A 24956-nucleotide genomic window follows, 5' to 3' on the forward strand; every position below is an offset into this window, starting at 1 on the left:
CAAACGCAGTAAAAAAACAGATGCAGTAAAATACGGACAAAGTAAAAGGCGGACACTGTAAAATACGGACACAGTTCAATAAAGACGCAGTTAAAAACAGATGCAGTAAAATACGGACAAAGTAAAAGGCGGACACTGTAAAATACGGACAAAGTTAAATAAAGACGCAGTTAAAAACAGATGCAGTAAAATACGGACACAGTATAACTTAGATGCAGTGAAATAAGGAAGCAGTAAAACACAGGTGCTGTAAAACAGGGACGAAGTAAAATACGGATGCAGGGAAATACAGACAAAGTAAAATATGGACACAGTAAAATACGAACTCATTAAAATACAAACCCAGTAAATTACAGACACAGTAAAACACAAACACAGCAGGTACGTAGATAAAGGAGGTTTTATTCATTATTTGTGTACAAACAGAGGCCGCAAATGCCTTCCAAACTGTTGAGTCTTCAGAGTGCAGTATCCCTTTTTACAGCTCTATCTCCAGAACACCAGCACACCAGAACACCAGCGAGAAAGATCAGAGTGGAGGAGATGTTTGCACAGGTAGGGTCTGACGCCCAGGCAAATCTCCAGAGACGCCCTCAGGGTTAAAGCTTTTAATGGAAACTATGACGGGTTCAGGAGTTCTGACTGTTGTACCCATAATATAAAGTCTCTGTTAAATGTCCTAAAAACAGCTGAGGGATGTGCAGAGATGATTTCTGAGATGATCACCATTCCAGCCGGGTAAAAATGATCTGTACTACATTACAGGAGAGGAGAAACGCGTCTGATTGAAACCTTTAGCCTTGATTGTGCTGCTGGTTACAACATGGTTCATATGTGCCATAAACCGACCGTTACCTTATTATAGAGCTTAATCCATACTGTAGGTTCTAGATAATGAAGAGCAGATGAAGAGATGATATCTAGAATTATGTTTTTTTTTTTCAGAATTTTGTTCGTCTTTTCCCCCAAAATATAAACAAAAAGGCAAAGAATCCTTTAAAGTATTTAAATAAATTATTTATTATTCTTCCCCTCAGTGGAAGTCTATTACTATATCATCACTGTCACTCATGATGGAACACTGTTATTTTAATTTTTGCAGATTCTGACAACTTCAGCTGTTTTTTTTTACATTGTTTTCAAATTTTATAATGAACGAACCAATAGAAAAGCTATTTATTCAAAATGACATTGAATAAAATCTAGACAAAAGGTTTTGTGTGACAGTAACAATATATTCCTTTGTATTTAACGACTAACAGCACAATAAATAAAGAAATATTCCAGATCTTGCTTCCTGACAAGGTGCTGATTACGTCTTCTAATGCTAATTTATACACTTTACAATTTCAGCACAGTACAATTTCCCTACTTTTTTTTAACTTTTTTTACAAAACACCACTATGTGCACCGCCAAACCCCTCCAGGTTACAGAAAAATAAAACATAAATAGCCCATACGAAGATCGGTAGCATTTTTGTAATAAATGTCTGTAATAACTGTTTAATTACACATTAATAACTGTGTAATTACAATGTAACTACTGTGATGTATTTGCTGTTACAGATTTGCAGTGCATTAGCACTTTGCTTATGTAAAAACAAATGTGTATTAATGTCAGGTAGCTGTAAAACTGCTATTATGTGTGTATAAGTGTAATATAAGAAGCATTTTATTACATTATTTATTATTTTACATTATTAATCATGCGTTATGCAGTTTCACACTGTTGATTCTAGTTGACGGAATATGTAAAAGTGAACATATCACCAAATATAAATTACACTGTTAATGCACGTATTATTAATGTGTAATTACACAGTTATTACAGACACTTACAATACAGTGGGAACAAATGTTGCATTAACTTTGTGAATAGAACCTAAAAAAAGTATGTCCTCATTAAAAATTAACAAAATGTGACAGTTTAAAAGATATGTTTGTGCTCTATACCATAAAAACAATTAATTAAAAACTAAATTTATGAATATAAGGGACACATTTCACTCTTTATATAGTTTATCTATTAAGACTACACTGCAAAAAACAAGCCCATTATAAAGTCACTGTTTTTGTGAAGCCACAAAAAGTGATTTTGTTGTGTGATAAGCTCCTGTTAAGCCCCGCCCATTCAAAAACCGACATGTGGCATAATGATTTTTTAGCCTGTTATGCTTCTTGTACGTCCTCTGAGATACATAAAATTACAGGCTGAATTATCTACTGTTTTTCTCTGAACTCCGTGCTCCTCCGCAAATTTTAGTCCCGTCCGGACGCACATCTCTGAGTTTTGTCTCCTCGCCTTTAATAAAATTGCTTTTTGTCCGTTTGCGAGCACCGTAGACACTGTATTACTTACTTTGGGCGTTTCTACAGAGATCCACGCAAGTAAAACACAACAGCGAGTGGAAATGGAGGAGCTACTGAACGCCGTGATGATGTCATGTGACCGAGAAAAATGCCTAAAAAAAACCTCACTGGTCTTCCTTTTTTTAATAGCAGTCTGGATGCAGGAGTTTTATCACTTAGTAAAAGTGTGAAATATTTTACACGGACGTCCCCCTAAGAAACTAATCTAAGGTTTTAAAGTTTAAAATGGTTTGTTTTTGCAGGGTAGTCTTCATATATGACCTGTATGAGGAGTGAACATTGAGTTTTTTGGAAACTTTAAAAATGTCTACATAAACGTTGTCCAATAAAAATCAATTATCTCCATTTTTGTTGGTTTTTAGTCCATTTAAACACTGTAAAAACTTATTGATGAAATAAATAAATACACTCTTTTTGATTTTGACTTTTACTAAAAATTCTGCTGTTTTGGAGATACAGGCTTTTCATTGGACAGCGACAACATGTTATGTCAAGTGTTTGTATTTTAATAAAATGAGAGAATTAAAAAAATCAAAAACAGTGTAAGTGATCTTTTACTGTATCCAGGAACTTTACATTACAATTCAGTCACTGCGTCGCTGTGTTTCAGTCAATCTGCAGACAGGACATGACCTGTGACGTGTCCTTCTTGACAAAATCAACAAAATCAACAAAATCAAACATATAAACAAAACTTATATCAAAACAAAACATCCAAAAAAATCATATTTTAATAAATCAATCAATAAACATGCCTGCATGTTAAATAAAGTAACTAAAGCATAATTTTTAAACTTCCTAAAACTGACATAAAAATAATTAAACAAACAAAAAATCAAAAATGAGCTAAAAATTAAGAGCATTGTTGATTTTCACCTGCGTGATCAAAACTGCTTGATATTGAGACTCATCGATATGAATACAGGCTTCAGACAGGGGGCGCTAGGGGACGCTAGTTGGCACAGCAGAAGATGTGCTGTACACTGCCTGGCCAAAAAAAAAATAATAATTCAAAAGTCTCCACCTGGATTTAGTTAAGTAAGTAAATGATGTGTTGGTTGGTTGATGCTGCAGTTGGTCTGCAGGTTTAGGTTCAGCAACAGTATGTGCTGAGAGAATGAGGTCAGCTGACTACCTGAATATACTGAATATAGACCAGCTTATTCCTGAATCAATGGATTTTGATATTTTTTTTTTCATATTTCAAGATATCAATGTCAGGATTCATGGTGCTGGAATTGTGAAAGAGTTCAGAGTTCAGGGAGCATGAGATCATCATTTATCATTTTCACACATGGATTGAGAGAGAGTTCACCTCAGAGTCCAGATCTTAACCTCATTGAGAATCTTTGGGATGTGCTGGATGGAGAAGAGCTGCTTTGTGCAGTGGTCAGACTCTACCATCATCAATGCTGCTGCAAAATGAAATCTTGGAGTAAATCTTTTCACATTGCAGAAGCTTATTAAACCTTAAGACCTTTTTTTGGTGGCCAGGCAGTGTGTATAAGCTGCTGTATAAGACTGTATGTGTAAGGAATAGTGAAGAGAAAGCGAGGGGACGGACGAAAGCGAAACGAACAAAAGAAAAACAAAAAAGAAACAAACAAAAAAGTGCCGTCCTCACTTTTGGTCCCAAAAAGAGAAAACAGATAAGAAATGTATGGTTCTGTCCTAATATGCCTAATATATAGGGATTAGACTCATAACGCAGACATACAGACAAAGAGACAGACAGACAGACAGACAGACAGACAGTCAGAGAGGCACTGCTGTTAAGAACTGAAAATGAAACACACACATACACAGCTGGAGCATCTATACACCTCACTATAGAGACCACGCTGCTTTGCTGCACAGAGGCTAACATCTGCACCATGGCTGTGAAGTGCAGACAACAGCTGGGCACCAAAGACAGATGTTGGATGACTGACCAATCACAGCAGAGATAGGAAAACTCCAGAAGGGCGAGTGTCCAGCACTGTTTTAATTCACCTGATTAAAGGAATCAGTTAAAGGTAAACTCCACCCATATTTTATTTTTTTTATTATTTAAATTTGTATATCTACGCTGTCTTATGAAAAAAATAAAAGCAAGTATCTCCATTTTTGTCCATTTTTAGTTTACTACATAATTTAAACAGACAAACTGTCCCTTACACTGTGCTAAAGTTTTTTGATGAATGGACCAATAGAAATGCTCACAATGACCTGAAATAAACTCTTTTTACACTGACTTCCATTGAAAGTTTAGAATTTCTTAAGCCCTCTTTTTAAAACTCGTTAGCATGTTAGCTAGCTCACCGCTAATGTTAGCTAGCTCTCCGCTAACCTTAGTTTTCTCCAGTAACATAGCTAACTCACCGCTAACGTTATTATGTAAGCTAGCTCTCCGCTAATGTTAACTCCGCTAACCTTAGTTCTCTCCCGTTAATGTTAGCTAGCTCCCTGCTGATGTTAGCTAGCCCAATGCTAACCTTAGTTCTCTCCCCAGTAATGTTAGCTAATAGCTTATGCAGGTGTGTGCTATCTCATGACTTCTGGCGTGTCGCTGTATGAGTTTATTTTTAGATGTCTCAATGTTTCAATCACTTTCTGATTTAATTCTGATTTGGTAATTTTCTCTAAAAACGAAATATTTCACACAAAATCAATCAAACAATCACTTGGCTTCTCTTGATTTTTATCCTTATAATTTAATTCTACTGCAATTTTAACAAATTGCACATAGTAATACATATAAACTAAGATTTTTATCTGGTAAGTTTCTTTAAAGAAATTGAGAAATTGAGAGATTTACACCAAAACCACTCTGAAAAACGTAATGATTCAAATGTAATAATTAATAAAAAAGATTGTAATTGTCCACAGTGAAGATGAATGGATGCAGGTGTCTTAATGCCACTAAAAGCTAAACCACAGGAAAATCTTACCTAATATGAAATAAATTTAATATACGCCGACACGCCAAAAGTCAGGGGACAGCAGTATTTAAATATCTCATTGTAAAGCATGTTTTCACAAAAAGTTTCATATCAAATCGCTTGAACTGCCTTGTTGAAATGTTATAATGTACATGGTTGGACTTCCCCTTTAAATCCCCAGTGATAACTGCAATGTTTGAGCAGGGAAATCATGGTGAACTGTGGTGAACTGTGCCGGACACCAGCCCTTAACTCAAGTGCTTTAATAGGAGATGATAATTAACATTATCATAGTTAGCATCAAACTGAACACTGACAGTAGGTGAAGTGGGTGAAAGGTCGCTCCGGTTGAAATGTTAAGTCTCAGGTTACTGGATACTTCATTACGAGGGATGAAGCCTAGAAGATCAAATATCTCAATTATCTCCAAATGAAAAGCACAAGACAGCCTTATTAACGCCTGTCCTAAAATAAATAACCATAATACACTTTCTTCCCCCCAGAAAAAAACCATAAAACCAAATCATAAATCATTTAATCATTCAAAAAGAAATAGACTATTTTTATCAATTATGTACAAACTTATTAATGCACGACTCGTCTTCCTAAATACAAAAAAACAACATGTTGGCAGAAATTAATGAAACTGTACTAAACATAAAAAAAGAAGGTTTTGCGTCTATAACTATTGCTCACAAGAGGCGTGAGGGACGACCCGATCCTGACAGCTGTTCACCACAGTGAAATATTTCAGTATTCTGATTTTCCTAACTCAGAACAGTGCATATAAACGCTTTAAGATTTTTTAAAGGGAATGCTTTAGTGAAAAAAGTCAAATTTACACAGTTTCTCACCAGTTTTGTGTCTGAAATTAGCTTCTAAACTTTACAGCTGGAGCTAAAGGGCTAACAGGCTAATCCTAAAAAACATCAGAAGCCAGTAGTGAATTAAATTACAGAAATGTAAAAAAAATTCTTTCATCGACTTCAAACTCTACACATTGTGTTATGTAAAATTCTGTCTCCTTTCAGATTCTCTCTCCCCTTTACAAATTTCAGTGTTATGCCGAATTTGGACTCCCATCAGAATCTGACTCCCCTTTACAAACTTCAGGGTCAGCGGTGTTATGTCGAAATCTGTCTCTTTTCAGATTCTGACTCCCCTTTACAAATTTCAGTGTTATGCCAAATTCTGTCTCCTGTCAGAATCTGACTCCCCTTTACAAACTTCAGGGTCAGAAAGTGTTATGCTGAATTCTAACTCCCCTCAGATTCGGACTCCTCTTTAAAAAAATTCAGGATCAGACAGTGTTACATCAAATTGTGTCTCCCTGCAGAATCTGACACCCCTTTACAACTTTCAGAGTTAGAAAGTGTTATGCTTAAATATGACTCCTCTTAACAAATTTCAGTGTTATGCCAAATTCTGACTCCCCTCAAAATTCCAATTTCATTTGTTCATATGCATGAAAAACATATCAATAAATATAAATAAAAGAAAAAGAAAAATGCAATGTTTTGTATTGTTAATTTGCAAGGGGGAGTCATATTCTGCAGGGCATCATTTTTAGCCTCAGATAACACTCAGATTTTTTTTTTTTTTTACCCATACTCTGTCCTACACTGACCTGGAAGCAGTTACAACAGGTTGAGAGACGTGAGTGTCTTGCGCCCTCTAGTGACTGGTAACCAGTCCTGCAACTGTCCTAGTTCAAGGGGGGGTGGGGGGCAAAATGATTACTGTTAAGCTAAATATAAACAACAGAAATAAAAAAAGTAATGTTCTGTATCGTTAATTTGTAAAAGGGACCAATACTCTTTAGGGAGTCATTATCAGCACAACAGTCAGCATTTTTATAGCCCTATACCTGGATGTAGAATCAATTTATTTCTGTACCTGTCCAGCAGAGGTCTCCCTCTGCCTTTAATCCATGTCAGTGAAAAAAAACAACAAAGATATACAGGTTTGCCTTGTGCTGTCTTTCATCATATTTGTCACAACACACAGTAGTTACTGTGTTTTGTCATTTCTGCAAGCTCCTCCCACATTACAATAAACCCCTATTCTCTTCACTTTTATATTCAGTCTGTTTTATACACTGATGAGTCTGGATGCAGTCACTGCAGGTAAGGAGTAGCTAATGTGGGGAAAAAAAAGTATTTATGGGAATATTAATGTATGTTATTATTTATGTGTATGGTTTGCTAGTGATATTAGCCTAATAGCTCTCGCTGTAAACTAAAAAAGGCAACATCAGACAATAAAAAATCCTGGAAAAAAAAAATAAGAGAGCACTTAAAAATGATGAGTTTCCTGGATTTTAGCAAATGTAAAACCTCTGGAATATAATCAAGAGGAAGATGGATGATCACAAACCATCAAACCACCAAACTGAACTGCTTGAATTTTTGCACCAGGAGTAAAGCAGCATCAAGTTATCCAAAAGCAGTGTGTAAGACTGGTGGAGAAGAACGTGCATTTTCAGACATTTCTCTTTTTCTGCAAATAAATGCAAATAAAATGCTTTTTTATTTAGATCTGTGTATATACATAGTGAAAAATTGTGTAAATTTCACCAAATTCTCTGCTTTAATGTTCTTTTAAGACGTAAGCGTTCCCCATTAAGCAGTGCACACACCTCTCCTGAACTCTGAACCCTACTGAAAACTGTGCAAAGACTTCTTTCGCTCTTATCCTATCACATCCCATCAAATCCCATCACATCCTATCACATCCAATCACATCTCGTCTTCCAGCCTTCCAGGCCTGCAGTATCAGCTGGTTCAGTATTGCTTTGACGAGGCCAACACGACGAATAAACCTCCACCACTTCAGCACTGACGACAAAGTGAAGAATAAAGAATGCGCTTAGAAACTTCCTACATACATCCTAATTATAAAATTAGATCTGAACGGTAAAGAAAGACCAAAGATAAGATTAAGCCGAGTTTAAGCAAGACTCCTCCCGAATCTTCTAGTAGCGACGAGCAACACTGGAAATCAACACGGAGCTGCGATGCCTGGAGTTTAGGAGCAGCAGCAGCAGCAGAGACACGGTACAGTGCTGTATGAAGCACTTAGCAGCGGCTAGGCGGGGCATGGAGGGGAGGGGCGGGGCAGGAGGCGGAGACACAGCACTGGAATAAAAAAATAAAGTAAAATCAGAAACAAAAATAGAGAAAATGAAAGAAATGATCCATGAAAGAGGGGCGGAGACGGACGGCTGGCGAATCAGAGCCGAGTGAAGGCTTCAGTGTGCGGATCAGGGATACGGGGATACAGCACTGGCCCACAATTACGCCCACAGTCTACGCAGTTCCCGCCAGAAGAGCGGAGGGGGCGGAGCAGAGGACGACTAACGTTCAGGAAACACTAAGCTGCGTCAGGAAACACTAGAGAGAGAGAGAGAGAGGGGGTTAGCGTTTGTCGTCCGTTTGTCTTCAGTTCGGTGGCAGTAGCGCCCTCTAGTGGCCGGTAAGTGTAACACGGGAGAGAGACCAGTCATTCCTGCTACTGTCCAGCAGGGGTCTCCCTCGTGCCTCCCTCAGTCCAGGGTGCGGTGGGTGAAGAGATATCGGTGGTTTTGGAGCGCCGACCGGACCCCCCCCCACCCCCTCTACACCTCCGTGGAAAAGAGGATGCTCTGCCTCTTGCTGTCGGGGGTGGGAATCGTCTCCAGCTGAAGGAAGTACAGCAGCACCTGAACCTGAGGGAGAAAACAACAAAAACGTAAAGACAGAGAAGACAATTAATAAAAAAAAGGCACATTTCTTATGTGCTTATCTTTTCCCTGGGTTGCACTTCTGGAGTTGTATGTTTTTATGAAATAAAAACTAATACAATCATAATTTTATTACAAAAAAATATACATAACTATATTACATTACATTGTTTTTACACATCCATGTATCAACCTCCCTTAATTTATAGGCTGTTTTTGTTATAGCACCTTTGATTTGCATCAATTTATTATACATATTTGTCCAACATTATTAATTATTTCATTTAATCTAAAAACATCATTAAATACTTGTTTCATATAGTAATAGTAAGTATATTATTTAAAAAGTATTTTACATTTGCAGGCAAAAATACTAACTGCAGACAAAAAAACACCCCATAATCATAAGTAATATTTAATCATTTATTCCTTTAATCATTATATCCTCTAATTAATAATAACTACTGAATATAGACCACTTCTTAATAATTATTAGTAGTATAATTACTAGTATATTTATTATTACAATAATGATTAATCGTATTAGTAAGTTCTTACATTCAATAAACTCAATAAAACAATAAAGACAAAATAAATCTGGCACTATTTAGAACACAAATTAATCAAACAGCTGCCAATTACACACTAATAAATGTAACTGATATAAATATAGGTAATCATTTATTCTCAATAATTTGTATAACAGTGTGTTATTAAAGTGTATATTGTACATTTCTACAATAAATATTTATTTAATAAATTATTAATAAAGCTGATAATGCTAATAAAGCTCATAATGAATAAACTAAAAGCACAATTATTAAATCACACAATTCAGGCTTTATTTAATAACAAGCCTTTAAAAATATTACTAGAGGTTACTAGAGGTCGTGTGGATGCGTACCTGTGACATGACCTCCAGTGACCAGCTGTCCCCCATGGTGATTGGCTGCGTGGGGTTGGTGGGGATTTTACTGTCTTTCTCAGCCGGACGCAGCAGAGTGGGTCCGAACACAGTCGCCAGATTATGAAGAGACATCTTATTCACACACTCCTTCTCCGCCACCCTGAGAGAACGAGGGAGAGAGAGAGAGAGAGAGAGAGAGAGAGAGAACAAGGGTAAGAAAATATAAGTAAAAGAGAAAATGGGTAGAACCCAACCTGATGACAGAATAGCAGCAGGTTCAGGAGATCTTACCTCTTCAGGTGATCCAGTAAGAAGAGGAAAGTGACGAGGTTGGGTTCTGGTAGAGACAGCAGCAGGTTCAGCATGCAGCTCTCTTTAGCCACACTGTCCGAAAGAGCTGCTCACAAACAAACAAACAAACAAACAAACAAAACGATTAAACAACCATCGCCCCAATCTCTAACACTCACTACATACACTATACGGACAAAAGTATTGGCACACCGGCTCATTCACTCGTTTCTTCTGAATTCAAGGGTTTAAAAAGAGAAACTGAAGGAGAGATTCTTTCTCTACAGGGACTAGACAATGAGTGCAACTTAAAGTAGTTGAATGCATTCATTAGAATGGGTGTCCACAAATATTTGCACATCAGAATCACTCAAAATGATCAGTTTCTCTGATTGTACTATTTATAGGTGAGTGTCTGAATAAAATAAAAAATATTGCAATTTAGAGCATTTATTTACAGAAAATGAAAAGTGGCTGAAATAACTAAAACATTCAGAGCGTTTAGACCTCAGATAATGCAAAGAAAACAAGTTTATATTCATAAACAAGTTTTAAGAGTTCAGAAATATTCAATATTTGGTGGAATGTGAACAAGAGAAAGATGGATGATCACAAGCCATCAAACAAAGCTGAACTGCTCGGCATAAGGTTACTTAAAAGCAGTGGAGGACAAACATGCCAAGACAAATAAAAAAAATACAGCGCTGTTGAGAATTGACATAGTATTGTAAAATATAATATTGTGATACTTCCACATATTTTTTTTTCTTTTTCACCCCCAGCTTAAATATAAACTCACCGATGCCTCCAGCGAAATTGGGATAAAGCTCATCTGTAAAAAGAGGCTCTGGAAGCTCCCGGAAGTAGAGCTTCAGCGTCCCAGCGATAGCATTCACATCCATCTCACTCATCATCACCGACACATCCTTATTATCTGTTTACGAGAGAGAGAGAGAGAGAGAGAGAGAGAGAGAGAGAGAGAGAGAGAGAGACAGAGAGACAGAGAGAGAGAGAGAGAGAGAGAGACAGAGAGAGAGAGAGAGTGCTGGCTGAACTTTTATTTTAAAATTTATCTCACTCATATCACTCACTCAACCACAATATCATATCACACACATCCCGCATTTTACACACACGCACACACACACACACACACACACACACTGTGCATCAAGACAAATGTACAAGCAGAGGCACTGCAGGCTTAGTTAGTATTAAGTAGAATCACTTCAGCAGCTTTTAGTTATACTCTCATTTCACTCATATTATTCATATCACTTATTTCACTCCATCACATGTACCAACACTGTGTTTCCCCAAAGCACTGAGTCAAAAACACCTACAGAGGAAAAGAAGTGTTCAGTAAGAGTCCAGGTTATCTGAATAAATCTGGGAATTCAGTACTGAACAAACAATATAAAAATATAAAAAGACTGAGAACTAGTATTTAACAGGAATCAGGCTCCGTATTTCCTTATAAGGGCGTTTTTTTCGAGCTGTCTTTGCTCATTGAAACAGCGACTGTATTGGTCAGGTGTGGTGTGTTGTGGTGTGGTGTATTGTGGTGTGGTGTGGTGTGGTGTGGTGTGTTGTGGTGTGGTGTATTGTGGTGTGGTGTGGTGTGGTGTGTTGTGGTGTGGTGTGTTGTGGTGTGGTGTATTGTGGTGTGGTGTGGTGTGGTGTGGTGTATTGTGGTGTGGTGTGGTGTATTGTGGTGTGGTGTGGTGTATTGTGGTGTGTTGTGGTGTGGTGTGGTGTGTTATGGTGTGGTGTGGTGTGGTGTATTGTGGTGTGGTGTGGTGTATTGTGGTGTGGTGTGGTGTGGTGTGGTGTATTGTGGTGTGGTGTGTTATGGTGTGGTGTGGTGTGTTGTGGTGTGGTGTGGTGTATTGTGGTGTGGTGTGTTGTGTTGTGGTGTGGTGTGGTGTGGTGTATTGTGGTGTGGTGTGGTGTGGTGTGGTGTATTGTGGTGTGTTGTGTTGTGGTGTGGTGTATTGTGGTGTGTTGTGGTGTGGTGTGGTGTATTGTGGTGTGGTGTGGTGTGGTGTATTGTGGTGTGTTGTGTTGTGGTGTGGTGTGGTGTGGTGTGGTGTATTGTGGTGTGTTGTGGTGTGGTGTGGTGTGGTGTATTGTGGTGTGGTGTGGTGTGTTGTGGTGTGGTGTGGTGTATTGTGGTGTGTTGTGGTGTGGTGTGGTGTATTGTGGTGTGGTGTGTTGTGGTGTGGTGTGGTGTATTGTGGTGTGGTGTGGTGTGGTGTATTGTGGTGTGTTGTGTTGTGGTGTGGTGTATTGTGGTGTGTTGTGGTGTGGTGTGGTGTATTGTGGTGTGGTGTATTGTGGTGTGTTGTGTTGTGGTGTGGTGTGGTGTGGTGTGGTGTATTGTGGTGTGTTGTGGTGTGGTGTGGTGTATTGTGTTGTGGTGTGGTGTATTGTGGTGTGTTGTGGTGTGGTGTGGTGTGGTGTATTGTGGTGTGGTGTGGTGTGGTGTATTGTGGTGTGTTGTGTTGTGGTGTGTTGTGGTGTGGTGTGGTGTGGTGTATTGTGGTGTGGTGTGGTGTGGTGTGGTGTATTGTGGTGTGGTGTGGTGTGGTGTGGTGTATTGTGGTGTGTTGTGTTGTGGTGTATTGTGGTGTGGTGTGGTGTATTGTGGTATGGTGTGGTGTGGTGTGGTGTGTTGTGGTGTGGTGTGGTGTGGTGTGGTGTGTTGTGGTGTATTGTGGTGTGGTGTGGTGTATTGTGGTATGGTGTGTTGTGGTGTATTGTGGTGTGGTATGGTGTGGTGTGGTGTGGTGTGGTGTGGTGTGGTGTGGTGTATTGTGGTGTGGTGTGGTGTGGTGTGTTGTGGTGTGGTGTGGTGTGGTGTGGTGTGTTGTGTTGTGGTGTGGTGTGGTGTGTTGTGGTGTGGTGTGGTGTGGTGTGGTGTGTTGTGGTGTGGTGTGGTGTGGTGTGGTGTGTTGTGGTGTGGTGTGGTGTGGTGTGGTGTGTTGTGTTGTGGTGTGGTGTGGTGTATTGTGGTGTGTTGTGGTGTGGTGTGTTGTGGTGTGGTGTGGTGTGTTGTGGTGTGTTGTGGTGTGGTGTGTTGTGGTGTGGTGTGGTGTGTTGTGGTGTGTTGTGGTGTGGTGTGGTATGGTGTGGTTTGGTATGGTGTGGTTACTTACTGGTATCGAAGGCAGTTTTGAGAGCTTGGATGTCTGTGGCGACTCCTGAGACGCGGTAAATCCCGACCTCCTCCATCCCTCTCCTCTCGATCTCCTCCAGACACTGCCTGACGATGTAGGGCACCTTGGAGCGCTCCCGCCTGGAGAGAGGGGCAAACAAGGACACGTCACGTACTGCACATCAGCTCTGAGCATGCATGAAGCGTTTTATATATATATATATATATAAAAACAACCAGGAAGTTAGACAGTCGCTCCACTCTGGAGATATTAACTTTTTAATGTATGTTTGTTTTCATTTCTATGTTTAAAAAATAAGTGAAAGGGAATTTTTTTCACAGCTCTAGACCGACCCTGCTATCTAACAAAAGTTCAAACTAAGTTCTTACTAAGATCTGGGCATGACATGTGATAGTGACATCATGTGGCAGTGACGTCATGTGATATTGACGTCTTGTGATACTGACATCAAGCGATGTCATGATGCTGTGACCAGCAGATGGAAAAAAAAAAACACAAAACAAATTGAGGGAGGCGGAGTCACAGCTAAACATCTGACAGAGTAATTCATCAGTTTCAGCTATAGATCATTTAGTAATGTTTTTCAGGCTCAAATTATTAATATGTATTGGGATGTAGAATTAAAAACAAATAATATGTTGATTTATTAAACACTTTCCTGTCACATGACAATACTTGAAATTTTTTTCATTTTTTTTTTCATTGAATCACTGATTTGACTGTTTTGTTTTTTATTTAGAATTTTCGTTTTCTTATTTTAAAACACCTACGCTTAGTTAATTTGACCTTTTTTATTAATTAAACCTTCATTTTCTTTATAGAGATTACCCTCAATGTACTGTTGAGTAAAAATAAGGGTTTATTGATTGTTCTGTCTTCACAAACTGCCTGTTAGAGTCTTTGGGCTGAGACTGGAATCAGGTTTAGGATTAGGAGAAGCAGCTTTACTGGTCTGAGGTTGAAGGAAGTGTTAACAGATGTTTCTGAAACTCTTAGTAAAGCACTGGCAAAAGAACATCGGGAAAAATCTCGACCCAAAACAGCCCTGTCATCACTGAGCATCTTCTCCTATTATATTCCTGTGTGGCTTTTCTTCTGCTGTTACATCATACAGCAACATCTGGACGGTGGGAGTCGCTGCCCCGAGCATCAGCTGTTCTGACTCTGCATTGTGTTCAGATCAACGCTGTGTGTGTGTGTGTGTGTGTGCATGTGTGTGTGTGTTATTAGTGGTGTGTTGTGTACAGTCTTAATTGCTGCTGCCCTTAAACCCATCAGGCAGCTCATTACAGGCAATCTTTATTAGTGTCAATCAACACAGACCATAAAAATAACATGAAGAAACGGAGAATCAGGCTGTTTCTCTAAAAACAGCACCTCTCTTATTTATTCCTTTATTATTAAACAATTTTAAATCACTCACTCATTTCCATCTTTGTTTCCAAATTCCAAATAAAAAAATATATATATTGTCATTTAGAGCATTTAATTGCAGAAAACGAGAAATGGCTGAAATAACAAAAAAGATGCAGAGCTTTCAGACCTCAAATAATGGAAAGAAAACAAGTTCATATTCATAAAGTGGAATAACCCTGTTTTTTAATCACAGTTTTTTTATACATCTTGGCATCATGTTCTCCTCCTCCACCAGTCTTACACACTGCTTTTGGATAACTTTATGCTGCTTCACTCCTGGTGCATAAATTCAAGCAGTTCAGTTTGGTGGTTTGATGGTTTGTGATCATCCATCTTCCTCTTGATTATATTCCAGAGGTTTTCAATTTGGTAAAATCAAAGAAACTCATCATTTTTAAGTGCTCTCTTATTTGTTTGTACAGAGCTGTGTATATTGGATAGGGGCAATACTTGTATTTTATATATTGTAATGATTTTTTTGTGCTGCTGTCCTAATATAGGATTGTAGGTTTAAAGTTGTTTGTTTTGTTAGCTTAGCAAAAAATAATAATAATAACAATAACCTAGTGTAGCCGTAGCTTAATTTTTATCCATGATATTTAGTTGATTGTTGGTTAATTATTTAAGCTTTTACAAATTGAATCAGTTCACTAACAAAGAGTCACGAGACCCGACGACTCATTTAACCAAATCTAACAAAGCGTTTTGCCCTTTCTGAGTGTGAGAGTGTGTTGTGAGCGGGTGGAGTTAATGTGTGTGTGGGGTTAATGTGTGTGTGGTGCTGGGATTAGGAGGACTCAGGGGCTGTTGGCACAGGTCTTGTTCCCGGGCTTTGTTGCCTCTCAGATTAGCCTGTCACATTCACTTGGGTCACTAAGCACTGGCCACCTGGTGCTACACACACACACACACACAAAAGTGCATGCAAGTATGCATGTACAAATACAAGCGAGTACAAACAAGCAGCTGATCTGGATCTGCTTCTCCTTATCTTCTGGCTGGATCAGCAGCAGCTGCTGCAGTCAGTAAATACGAGCTGCTAGCCTTTATTTGAAGCTTTTTCTGAAGGTCTGAATAATGATTGGGACGTTTTTCAAGTCATTATGAGGCAGCCACAAAAAAAATCAGATTTGTAAAATGAAGTGTAATGGGATGGAGTGCTGCTACAGACTAGTAGCTCTCCAGCCCAGAGGGTTGTTGAACCCAATTGCAGAACAGTTGATCTCAAAGCAGGTAAACCCAAGAAGAAAGGAATAAAAAATAAATAAATAAACACACCGCTCCTCACGTGGGATCAAACCCATATCGTCAGGGTTGCGGTCCAATACTCTACAGCTGCCCTGGCTAGTGAAATGGGACACAGCCGGGAAAAAAACCTCCTTATAAGGAGATAGAAAGCCCAAGAACGGGTGGAAAAAACGAGAACAAGCTTAAACTAAAATCAAGCCAAGCGCAACAGAGAGAGAGACAGGGGAGGTATGTAAACAAAAGCTCTCCAGAGAAGCTTTTTATTTAATTATCGTTCATTATAGTTCAAACAACCTCACGGGCCAGATGTTTCATGCTTATGGTCCACATCTTTTGCCAACCCCTGCTGTTTGGAGTCCTATATATTAACTCTATGTAACTTTTATCAGTGTTAACACATTAATTAAATATTTTATATATATTTTTATATTTAAATTTAAAAAAAATACTTCACCTAAAACTATTCACCAAAGTACCTATAAAATATTATAAAATGTGAGCTATACCACTGATATAAAAATACTTTTTAAATACAAAATACTTTTTATCCTATCTATGCTTTATTTAGAACAAGAGAGACCATCAGAAGCTACCAAAAAAACAGTGGTTCTCCCAAAACACAAGAACTCTTGTGTGAACCCCAAAGAAAGAATAATGGTGACTGCAGAGCATGCTGAAAGTAAAGCATAATCAAGAGGCGGAGCCTGCTAGACAGAGTTGAATTTTAACCCTGTGGAGACTTAAAACCTGTTTACACTGTGATTTTAACCCTGTGGTTTTTACTGTGCAGTGTTTACTCACTTGGTCACTGTGGAGATCTTCACTCCGAACACACCCGCCTGTTTACACGAGGGCATCCTCTTCAGGCTGAACTCCCTGCTGGTGAACTTCATCGAGAGCTTCACTTCAATCTACAGGAGGAAACAGAAAAATACTGGCTGATTTAACACTGCATATTTTATAAATTCTATAAAACTAATAGAATATTGACTCGGTTCTGATACAGCAGCTCACAGACGCAGCCTTGTGCTGATCCACATCACCCTAGGAGTGATGAGGGGAAGAGAGAGAGCGCCATCTACTGTACTGTACCCACCCAGAGAGAGCAAGACCAATTGTGCTCTCTCAGGGCTCTGGGCAAGCTGCATGACTGGGATTCTGACCAGCGATCTCTTGTTCATAGTGGCAGCGCACATTTGCTGTGACTTTTATTTTAGCACAGACAACAAGATTAAAAACAGATTGGTAAACTTCATGCTGTTATACATTTTTAAATTAATGTAATACTCCTAATACTCACCCCATTCATGGGAATGACCGTCCTCTGCCAGTCTTTTCCCTGAAGCATCTGAGGGTCCAGCTGAGGGAAGAACATACAACAAATATAACAGTTAAAAACAATCCCAGTATATTACTAATGTGTTTTCAGTGAGAAACAAGAGACAACTTAAAAATGATGAATTTCTTTGATTTTACCATTTTAAAAACCTCTGGAATATAATCAAGAGGAAGATGGATGACCACAAGCCATCAAACCACCAAACTGAACTGCTTGAATTTTTGCACCAGGAGTAAAGCAGCATAAAGTTCTCCAAAAGCATTGTGTAAGACTGGTGGAGGAGAACCTGATGCCAAGACGCATGAAAAAAACTGTGATTAAAAACCAACCAGAGTTATTTCACTAAATATTGATTTTTGAACTATTAAAACTTTATGAATATGAACTTGTTTTCTTTGCATTATTTGAGGTCTGAAAGCTCTGCATCTTTTTTGTTATTTCAGTCATTTCTCATTTTCTGTAAATAAATGCTCTAAATGACAATATTTTTATTTGGAATTTGAGAGAAATGTCGTCTGTGGTTTATAGAATAAAACAACAAATAATCCAATAGAATGTTTATTAATTGCTATGGTACAGTGCATTTTCCAATTTTTATTTTCTCAACGTGCTCAGCATGCCTCCACCTCTCCTCACATCCAGTGACAGTGCCATCTGGAGCCGGCAGAGACGTTTCACCAGTTAATCGCATCTCATCTTCTCGTCCGCACCTAATCTCCATATGGTCGCGTGCAAAGTCCGATCATGTACTCAAAACTAATCTCATCAACTACATCAACACAACCTGTCTCACCTCATCAGCAGAGACGGGGTGAGAGCTGGGTCATCACCTACTTGTATGTACACACAGAGAGAGGTGAGCCAGGTCACTCGAGCTGACACACACATACACACCTATGCACACACTTCTTTGCACAATTCAATAGAAGAACTACAGTGTTGCTTGAAAATGTGTGAACACTTTTTCTATATTTATTTTTCTATATTACAGCAAACTGCAGAAATGTTCTTTTTGGAAAGCAGTGGTTTTCTCCTTGAGACCCTGCCATGAACACCATTGATGTTCAGTGTTCTCCTGATGGTGGACTCATTAACCCTTGTGTGGTGTTCGGGTCTGTGGGACCCGTTTTTATTTTTCATCAAATGATACTAAAAAAAATATATTTTTTCTAACTCAAACTCATTGGCATTGGCTCATTTTTTGTTAAAAACATATATCAAAACACATTTTCGATAAACACACACTGTACACCCCCCCCCCCCCCCCCACACACACACACATTTACATTACATACAGTATGTTTGGCCAAGGGCTAATAAACATTGCTTCATTTGTAAATTTGAAACTAAACAAATTTTCTACTCATATCTTGAGTTTAATTAATTTTCTTTTACATTTTATTAAAAAACTAATAAAAAAGAGTAGCACTTTTTGAAAGAAATGTAACATAAGAAAGGTAAAGGGCAAATATTAACCATGTAAGCTGTTTATATTGCTTGCAGTTTAGGTGAAGCGAGCATGTGTAAAGCATTTTAATGTAAAATTGCTTAATTTTGCTGAATTAAATACAAGTAACAAAGTAAACGAGTAACAAAAATATGAACACCACACAAGGGTTAACATTATCATTGGCGAGGTTTAAAGCAGAAATCTGGTGTGAAATAAACTTGGGTTGTAGTGAAACATGAAAATATGTAAAAAAAATTGTTGAATATCCCACCTCCATTCACCACCAGCAATCTGAAATACAGCACTTTTAGCCAATGCTCCCAATAGGCTTACAATGCAAGTGATAGGAGCATAGAGTTACCCATGCAAATAAAGCAATTTTTTTACACTATTAACAAGTTAATGAAATGCACAGCTGGAATGAATGCATTTCCACAGAGTTAATCTTGCACTCTGTTCCACTGATTCATTCGTTAAAGAATCGTAGGCTAATAAAATTCAACTAAATTGAACAGAGATTCACACCACTAGTATAGAAGTCACATTTATTTTTATCTTTTAAAAGCTTTAAATATCTATTTATAGTGAAATAGAGTCACTTATCAAAGAAATGTCATCAAACACAACGATACCAATGTAAAGTCATCATCAAAGTTTTACACTTCCTGTTTGAACCTCAGGGTAAATTACCTTGCGTCTCCGCAGGGCGTTTCGGACGCGTCCCCACAGTCGAGACCCTTTATCTCTAGCTAGGATCTGACAGGCTGGCTCAACCTCAACACACTCCTCCACCCGTCTACCCACACCTTCAGCCCGGAGACGGCTGTCGCCCAGCTCACACACTCCCTCCAGCTCCCGCCTCCTCATCACCACGCTGAACTCCATCCTCCAGAGCTGCAGCCAGAGCTACTGAGCTACAGAGCTTCTGCACTACTGAACTACTGAGCTACAGAGCTACAGAGCTTCTGCACTACTGAACTACTGAGCTACAGAGCTACTGAGCTACAGAGCTACTGCGCTACAGAGCTACTGAGCTACAGAGCTTCTGCGCTACAGAGCTACTGCGCTACAGAGCTACTGAGCTACAGATCTTCTGAGCTACAGAGCTCTGCGCTACAGAGCTACTGCGCTACAGAGCTACTAAACTACTGAGGTACAGAGCTACTGCACTACAGAGCTACTGAGCTACAGAGCTACTAAACTACTGAGCTACAGAGCTACAGAGCTACAGAGCTTCTGCACTACTGAACTACTGAGCTACAGAGCTACTGAGCTACAGAGCTACTGCGCTACAGAGCTACTGAGCTACAGAGCTTCTGCGCTACAGAGCTACTGCGCTACAGAGCTACTGAGCTACAGATCTTCTGAGCTACAGAGCTCTGCGCTACAGAGCTACTGCGCTACAGAGCTACTAAACTACTGAGGTACAGAGCTACTGCACTACAGAGCTACTGAGCTACAGAGCTACTAAACTACTGAGGTACAGAGCTACTGCACTACAGAGCTACTGAGCTACAGAGCTACTAAACTACTGAGGTACAGAGCTACTGCACTAAAGAGCTACTGAGCTACAGAGCTTCTGCGCTACAGAGCTACTGCACTACAGAGCTTCTGCACTACAGAGCTACTGCGCTACAGAGCTTCTGCGCTACAGAGCTACTGCGCTACAGAGCTTCTGCACTACAGAGCTACTGCGCTACAGAGGTACTGAACTACTGAACTACAGAGCTTCTGGGCTTCTCTCAGTTCTTCTGAGCTGCATCACTGAAGACCTGAAGGCTTGAGAAGGAGGTTCTTTTCAATTATTGCTGAAAAAATAATCTGAGCAGAAAATAAAAGAGCGATTCATCTGTTCTTGTGAATGTTAGTCCGTCCAGAGCAGCATCACTTCTGTCATCGTCAACAGAGTGTATCTGTGTTTATATTCCAGCAGAATAAAGCACTTCTGAGTGACGTCGCCATCAGAAATTGAAGAACACATCTCTCCTGTTTCTGAATTCTCCCAGATTCCACCTCCAGCATCCGGCAGTTATAAGACGCAGTGTTCTGAACTGAGGTGGATAAAACACTTGCTCTGGTTAGCTGTGTCCATGCTGAGACTCACTGAGTTTCACTCTCTCTCTTTAACCCTCTCTCAGGCTGGTTGTGTGTTAATCTGTGTACCTGCTGCTGCTGCTGATCTCCTCTTTGCCCCGCCCTAGAGCAACCAGACATGCTACAGGATGCTGCTGCTTCCTGCTATGATCCACTACAGTGGACATAGAACTGGACAATAAAGCAATAATACACTCAAGGTTTGTGCTATAATGTGTTATATTGGCACTGCTGTGCTGCGGTCGTAGATCAGCACCTTATAGCAGGAACCTCGAGTGTATTATTGCGTGTATTATACCACAGTTCGATTATCACTGTTTATCAAAATATTTTAAAGAGTTAAAGAGGAGGAAAACAAAGGATCTGATTTGTTTAGCTTAAAATAAACAGTGGTGTTTGTTAACATCGCATTTGGTTTGTATTTGGTTTGTAAGCGCTGCATCGGTGCTAGGTAGGTTACCTGTATGTGGCGGAGTAATACATGGAGAGCTTCGGTTACAGCAGTGCATTACCGGCGGATAAAGGCACTCATAGAACGACTGTCAGCCAATCACATTCCAGGGTCAGAACTAACTATGGTGTAATATATCAATATTTCATTGCATTGAGAATGGGTCTCGACTGTGGGGGCGCATCCGAAATGCCATACGGAGACGCAAGGTCATTTACCCTGAGTCTCATACAAGCAGTGTAAAACTGACCATAATTAGGCAAAAATACATTTATGCAATGCTGAAAAAAGTGGCTAAATTAATGTATAATTGCAAAAAATGTGTTTGTTATTCAGCGTTTAATTGGCCAAATGTTTAATTTTATTCCAATTTTGACTACTGATTTAATTTTGGTGCATTCCTACAATATCATTTTACTCCCATACATATATATTACATAAAGTATACATAAAGTATATATATAATTACATAAAGATAAATAACAGTCAAAAATTAATAATAGAGATCCTCCAGAATAATGGATATCTTGGCTTCTTGGTGCATTATGGTGCCCAAAGGAGCCCTGCAAAGAACAAGACACCTCTGAGAAGAGCCAGAGGATCAAAACTCTGCTTCCATCTACCCTCAAACCCAAGCCATGCCCAGGAGAAGAGCACCCCGCCCCCCCCCCCCCACACACACACTGGCAGACTTTACAGGAGGACAGGAACGAGAGAAGAACCCATAAACCCCTGAGATGAGACCAGCAGGGCTGATTATGAGGTCAGTTTTCACACTGTGACATTTTCAGACAGGACACATGAATTATGGATGATTCGATTCGGTAAAAGTCAGGCCACCGGAAACGTATTACGGAAAAGCTGTGGTCTGGAAAAGGTCTGGAAGTGAAAGAGCAGCCCCCATATAATCACAATACCCGACCCGACTCACACACAGAGCAGATACGAGGAATACCTGACGCATAACAGCTTACGTCACTGCATTGCTTCATTCATTCATGATGCACTAATGCAATTTTAGAAATTAATATCACAATAAATAGGACTTAACGTCACATTCTGGCCTAAAACCAGCATTTATTATGATTGTAGTAAATTAAAATTGTTAAAAAGAAACAAATTAACTGCTTACTCTAATGAACTTATCCTGTACAACAAAGGAAACTAGTGCTCTTTCTTTAATGGTCTCCGCAAATTAATTGTCTTTATTTACTTAAGTAGTTATTACTTCTCATAATCTGGATTAGAACATTACTCAAATATTCACTATTCACTGTATACCTGTAACTCTACCTCTTCACTACTTTACTTTAACTGATGCTCTCAAACACTTTATTAAAAGACAAGAAATTTAAGTAATTAACTCTTGACGAGTTCAGCACAGCTGTTAACTGAAAGCCTGAATTCCAGGAGACTCTACCTCATAAAACTTATTTTTGCACTAAAAATCCTTTAATTTTCCTCAAAAATCTACACTGTCCCTTATAATCCAGTGCATCTTATGTGTGAATTTTACCAGTCAGGTATTAAGGAACAGTAAAGCCCGTAGCCTGCTCCTAACCCCAGCTAGCACTGCAGGAGCAGCATTAGCATTAGCCTCTAACCATACTAAGTGCTAGTTATCTCTTTCGCCGTTCAGAGGTGAGTATATCGGACTGTAGCTTGCTGCTAAAGCTGGCTAGCACTGCTGGAGAAGAATTAGCACAACCTGCTAACTGTGCTAAGTGCTAATCAACTCTTTTGCCGTTCAGAGGTTCATAGTATTATCAGCCCTTAGCCTGCTCCTAACCCCAGCTAGCACTGCAGGAGCAGCATTAGCATTAGCCTCTAACCATACTAAGCGCTAGTTATCTCTTTCGTCGTTCAGAGGTGAGTATATCGGACTGTAGCTTGCTGCTAAAGCTGGCTAGCACTGCTGGAGGAGAATTAGCACAACCTGCTAACTGTGCTAAGTGCTAATCAACTCTTTTGCCTTTCAGAGGTGAGCTATGTGGGACAAACCGCTAACTGCTAACCGGAAAGGAAATCTGGAGACCTAAGCTTACTGTAGATAAACGGAAAGTGCTTTACTCACCCAAATAAACAGTTTTCAGGAGAGAAAACTGACATTTATTGATAGTGTGCCTTATAGTGCGATAAATATGGTAAATATATTAACACAAACACGCTCTTTCTCACAGTTGAGCAGAAGTTACGTTAATGTAAAGTGGGTAAAGGTGACGTACCGGAATCTGTCCCTTGCCAATAATGCGGTCTGTGCTGTCGGCGTCCTCTTTGTTCGTCTTGCTTTTATTGTAGCTTTTCTCGTAACAAAGCAGCCTCAACATCTGAGATCCCTCCAGCTCGATCTCGAACTCCTGCAGAAAACCAGAGAAAAATACATTACCCATCCTGCGCTCGCGCACACAAACACGCAGCTCTGTTTAAATAACCATATTTCAGACGCTAATGTTTTCTGAAGCGCTGTTTCTCCACCAGGTGTTTACTGAACCAAGCAATTCAACTCTCCCAGCCTGAGAGAGACGGCCAGAGAGACACAGCAAAAACCTGCTGACCACAGGAACGGAGTTCAGCTTCTCATTACAAACACAGGCCCAGTTACAGTACTAACGACATGCAGGCAGAACATCTGGTGTATTTCATTCCTCGGTTAGATCCCTGTTGTTATGAGAGGGCGAATGTGGTTAATTAAGCCGTTATGTCACATTTTCAGGCGCCTTAAACACGGCCTGTGATGCTAAACTGCAGATTAAAACATTTACTGTGCTTGGAACAGCTCCTGTAATATTCATATTATACAGGGGTACAAAAAATGGTACATATATGAGTGTTTATAACACAGTTATAAGCATTAAATTAAAATAATTATTTATCTTATTATATCTTATTATTATTTACCTATTTATCAAGCAATACTCATATATATATATATATATATATATATATATATATATATATATATATATATATATATATCCATAAATCTGGTTTTGCCAGTAAGCATGAAACAATGGGCACTGTTTTAGCAACCTATAGGCCAGTTATAGGTGTGTCTTTGCTATCGTAATGGCAGGAAAAGTATGCGCTGCACGGCTTTAAATGTGCAAAAGGCATGTGAGAATTCTCTTAATTAATCATTGGTGTGGTTAGTTTTGTAAAAATATGATATAAATATCATGTATCCTAGACATTTCTTTAAATATTGTGATTCTATTTAATTCTATTTAATTTAATTTCTTTAAATATTGTGATTCCTTAAATATCTGTGATTCTAACTGTAAAAGAAAGTATTTTTTCTTTATTACAGTTTTGTTTACTAAGCTTAGCTTCACTTAACTTAGTTAGCTACCCCACCCACCACCACCTAGCGGCGAGAGAAGTATTTTTTCAGTACAAAACTTCTTCTGTTTGCCTTAATTAGTGTACATCAACATATAAACACCTGCAATAAACAACAACTAAAACAAAATACAATGTCATGTTTGGATGTTATGTATAATGAATAATTATTATGTATTATGTTGGTCTTTCAAAAGTAGTGAAGTAGTGAAACATTAAAAAAAGTTGTA

At 39.0% G+C, this 24956-nt stretch overlaps 1 protein-coding gene across 1 annotated transcript in view; it reads right to left on the minus strand.

Moving 5' to 3' along the window:
* Positions 1 to 382: 382 nt before the first annotated feature.
* bcr (BCR activator of RhoGEF and GTPase) overlaps positions 383 to 24956 on the minus strand; it is a 137337-nt gene continuing 112763 nt past the window's right edge. Inside the window, exons 16-23 of the mRNA XM_022676624.2 lie at positions 23613 to 23744; positions 17354 to 17413; positions 16855 to 16964; positions 13369 to 13508; positions 11010 to 11144; positions 10211 to 10316; positions 9917 to 10079; positions 383 to 8997 (exon numbers count right to left, since the gene is read on the minus strand). Coding sequence (XP_022532345.1) covers positions 8908 to 8997; positions 9917 to 10079; positions 10211 to 10316; positions 11010 to 11144; positions 13369 to 13508; positions 16855 to 16964; positions 17354 to 17413; positions 23613 to 23744 — 936 coding nt within the window. The 3' untranslated portion in view covers positions 383 to 8907. The remainder of the gene's footprint in view (positions 8998 to 9916; positions 10080 to 10210; positions 10317 to 11009; positions 11145 to 13368; positions 13509 to 16854; positions 16965 to 17353; positions 17414 to 23612; positions 23745 to 24956) is intronic.

This window comes from Astyanax mexicanus, chromosome 17 (assembly GCF_023375975.1).
Source record: "Astyanax mexicanus isolate ESR-SI-001 chromosome 17, AstMex3_surface, whole genome shotgun sequence".
In the NCBI taxonomy this organism is placed as follows: Eukaryota; Metazoa; Chordata; class Actinopteri; order Characiformes; family Acestrorhamphidae; genus Astyanax; species Astyanax mexicanus.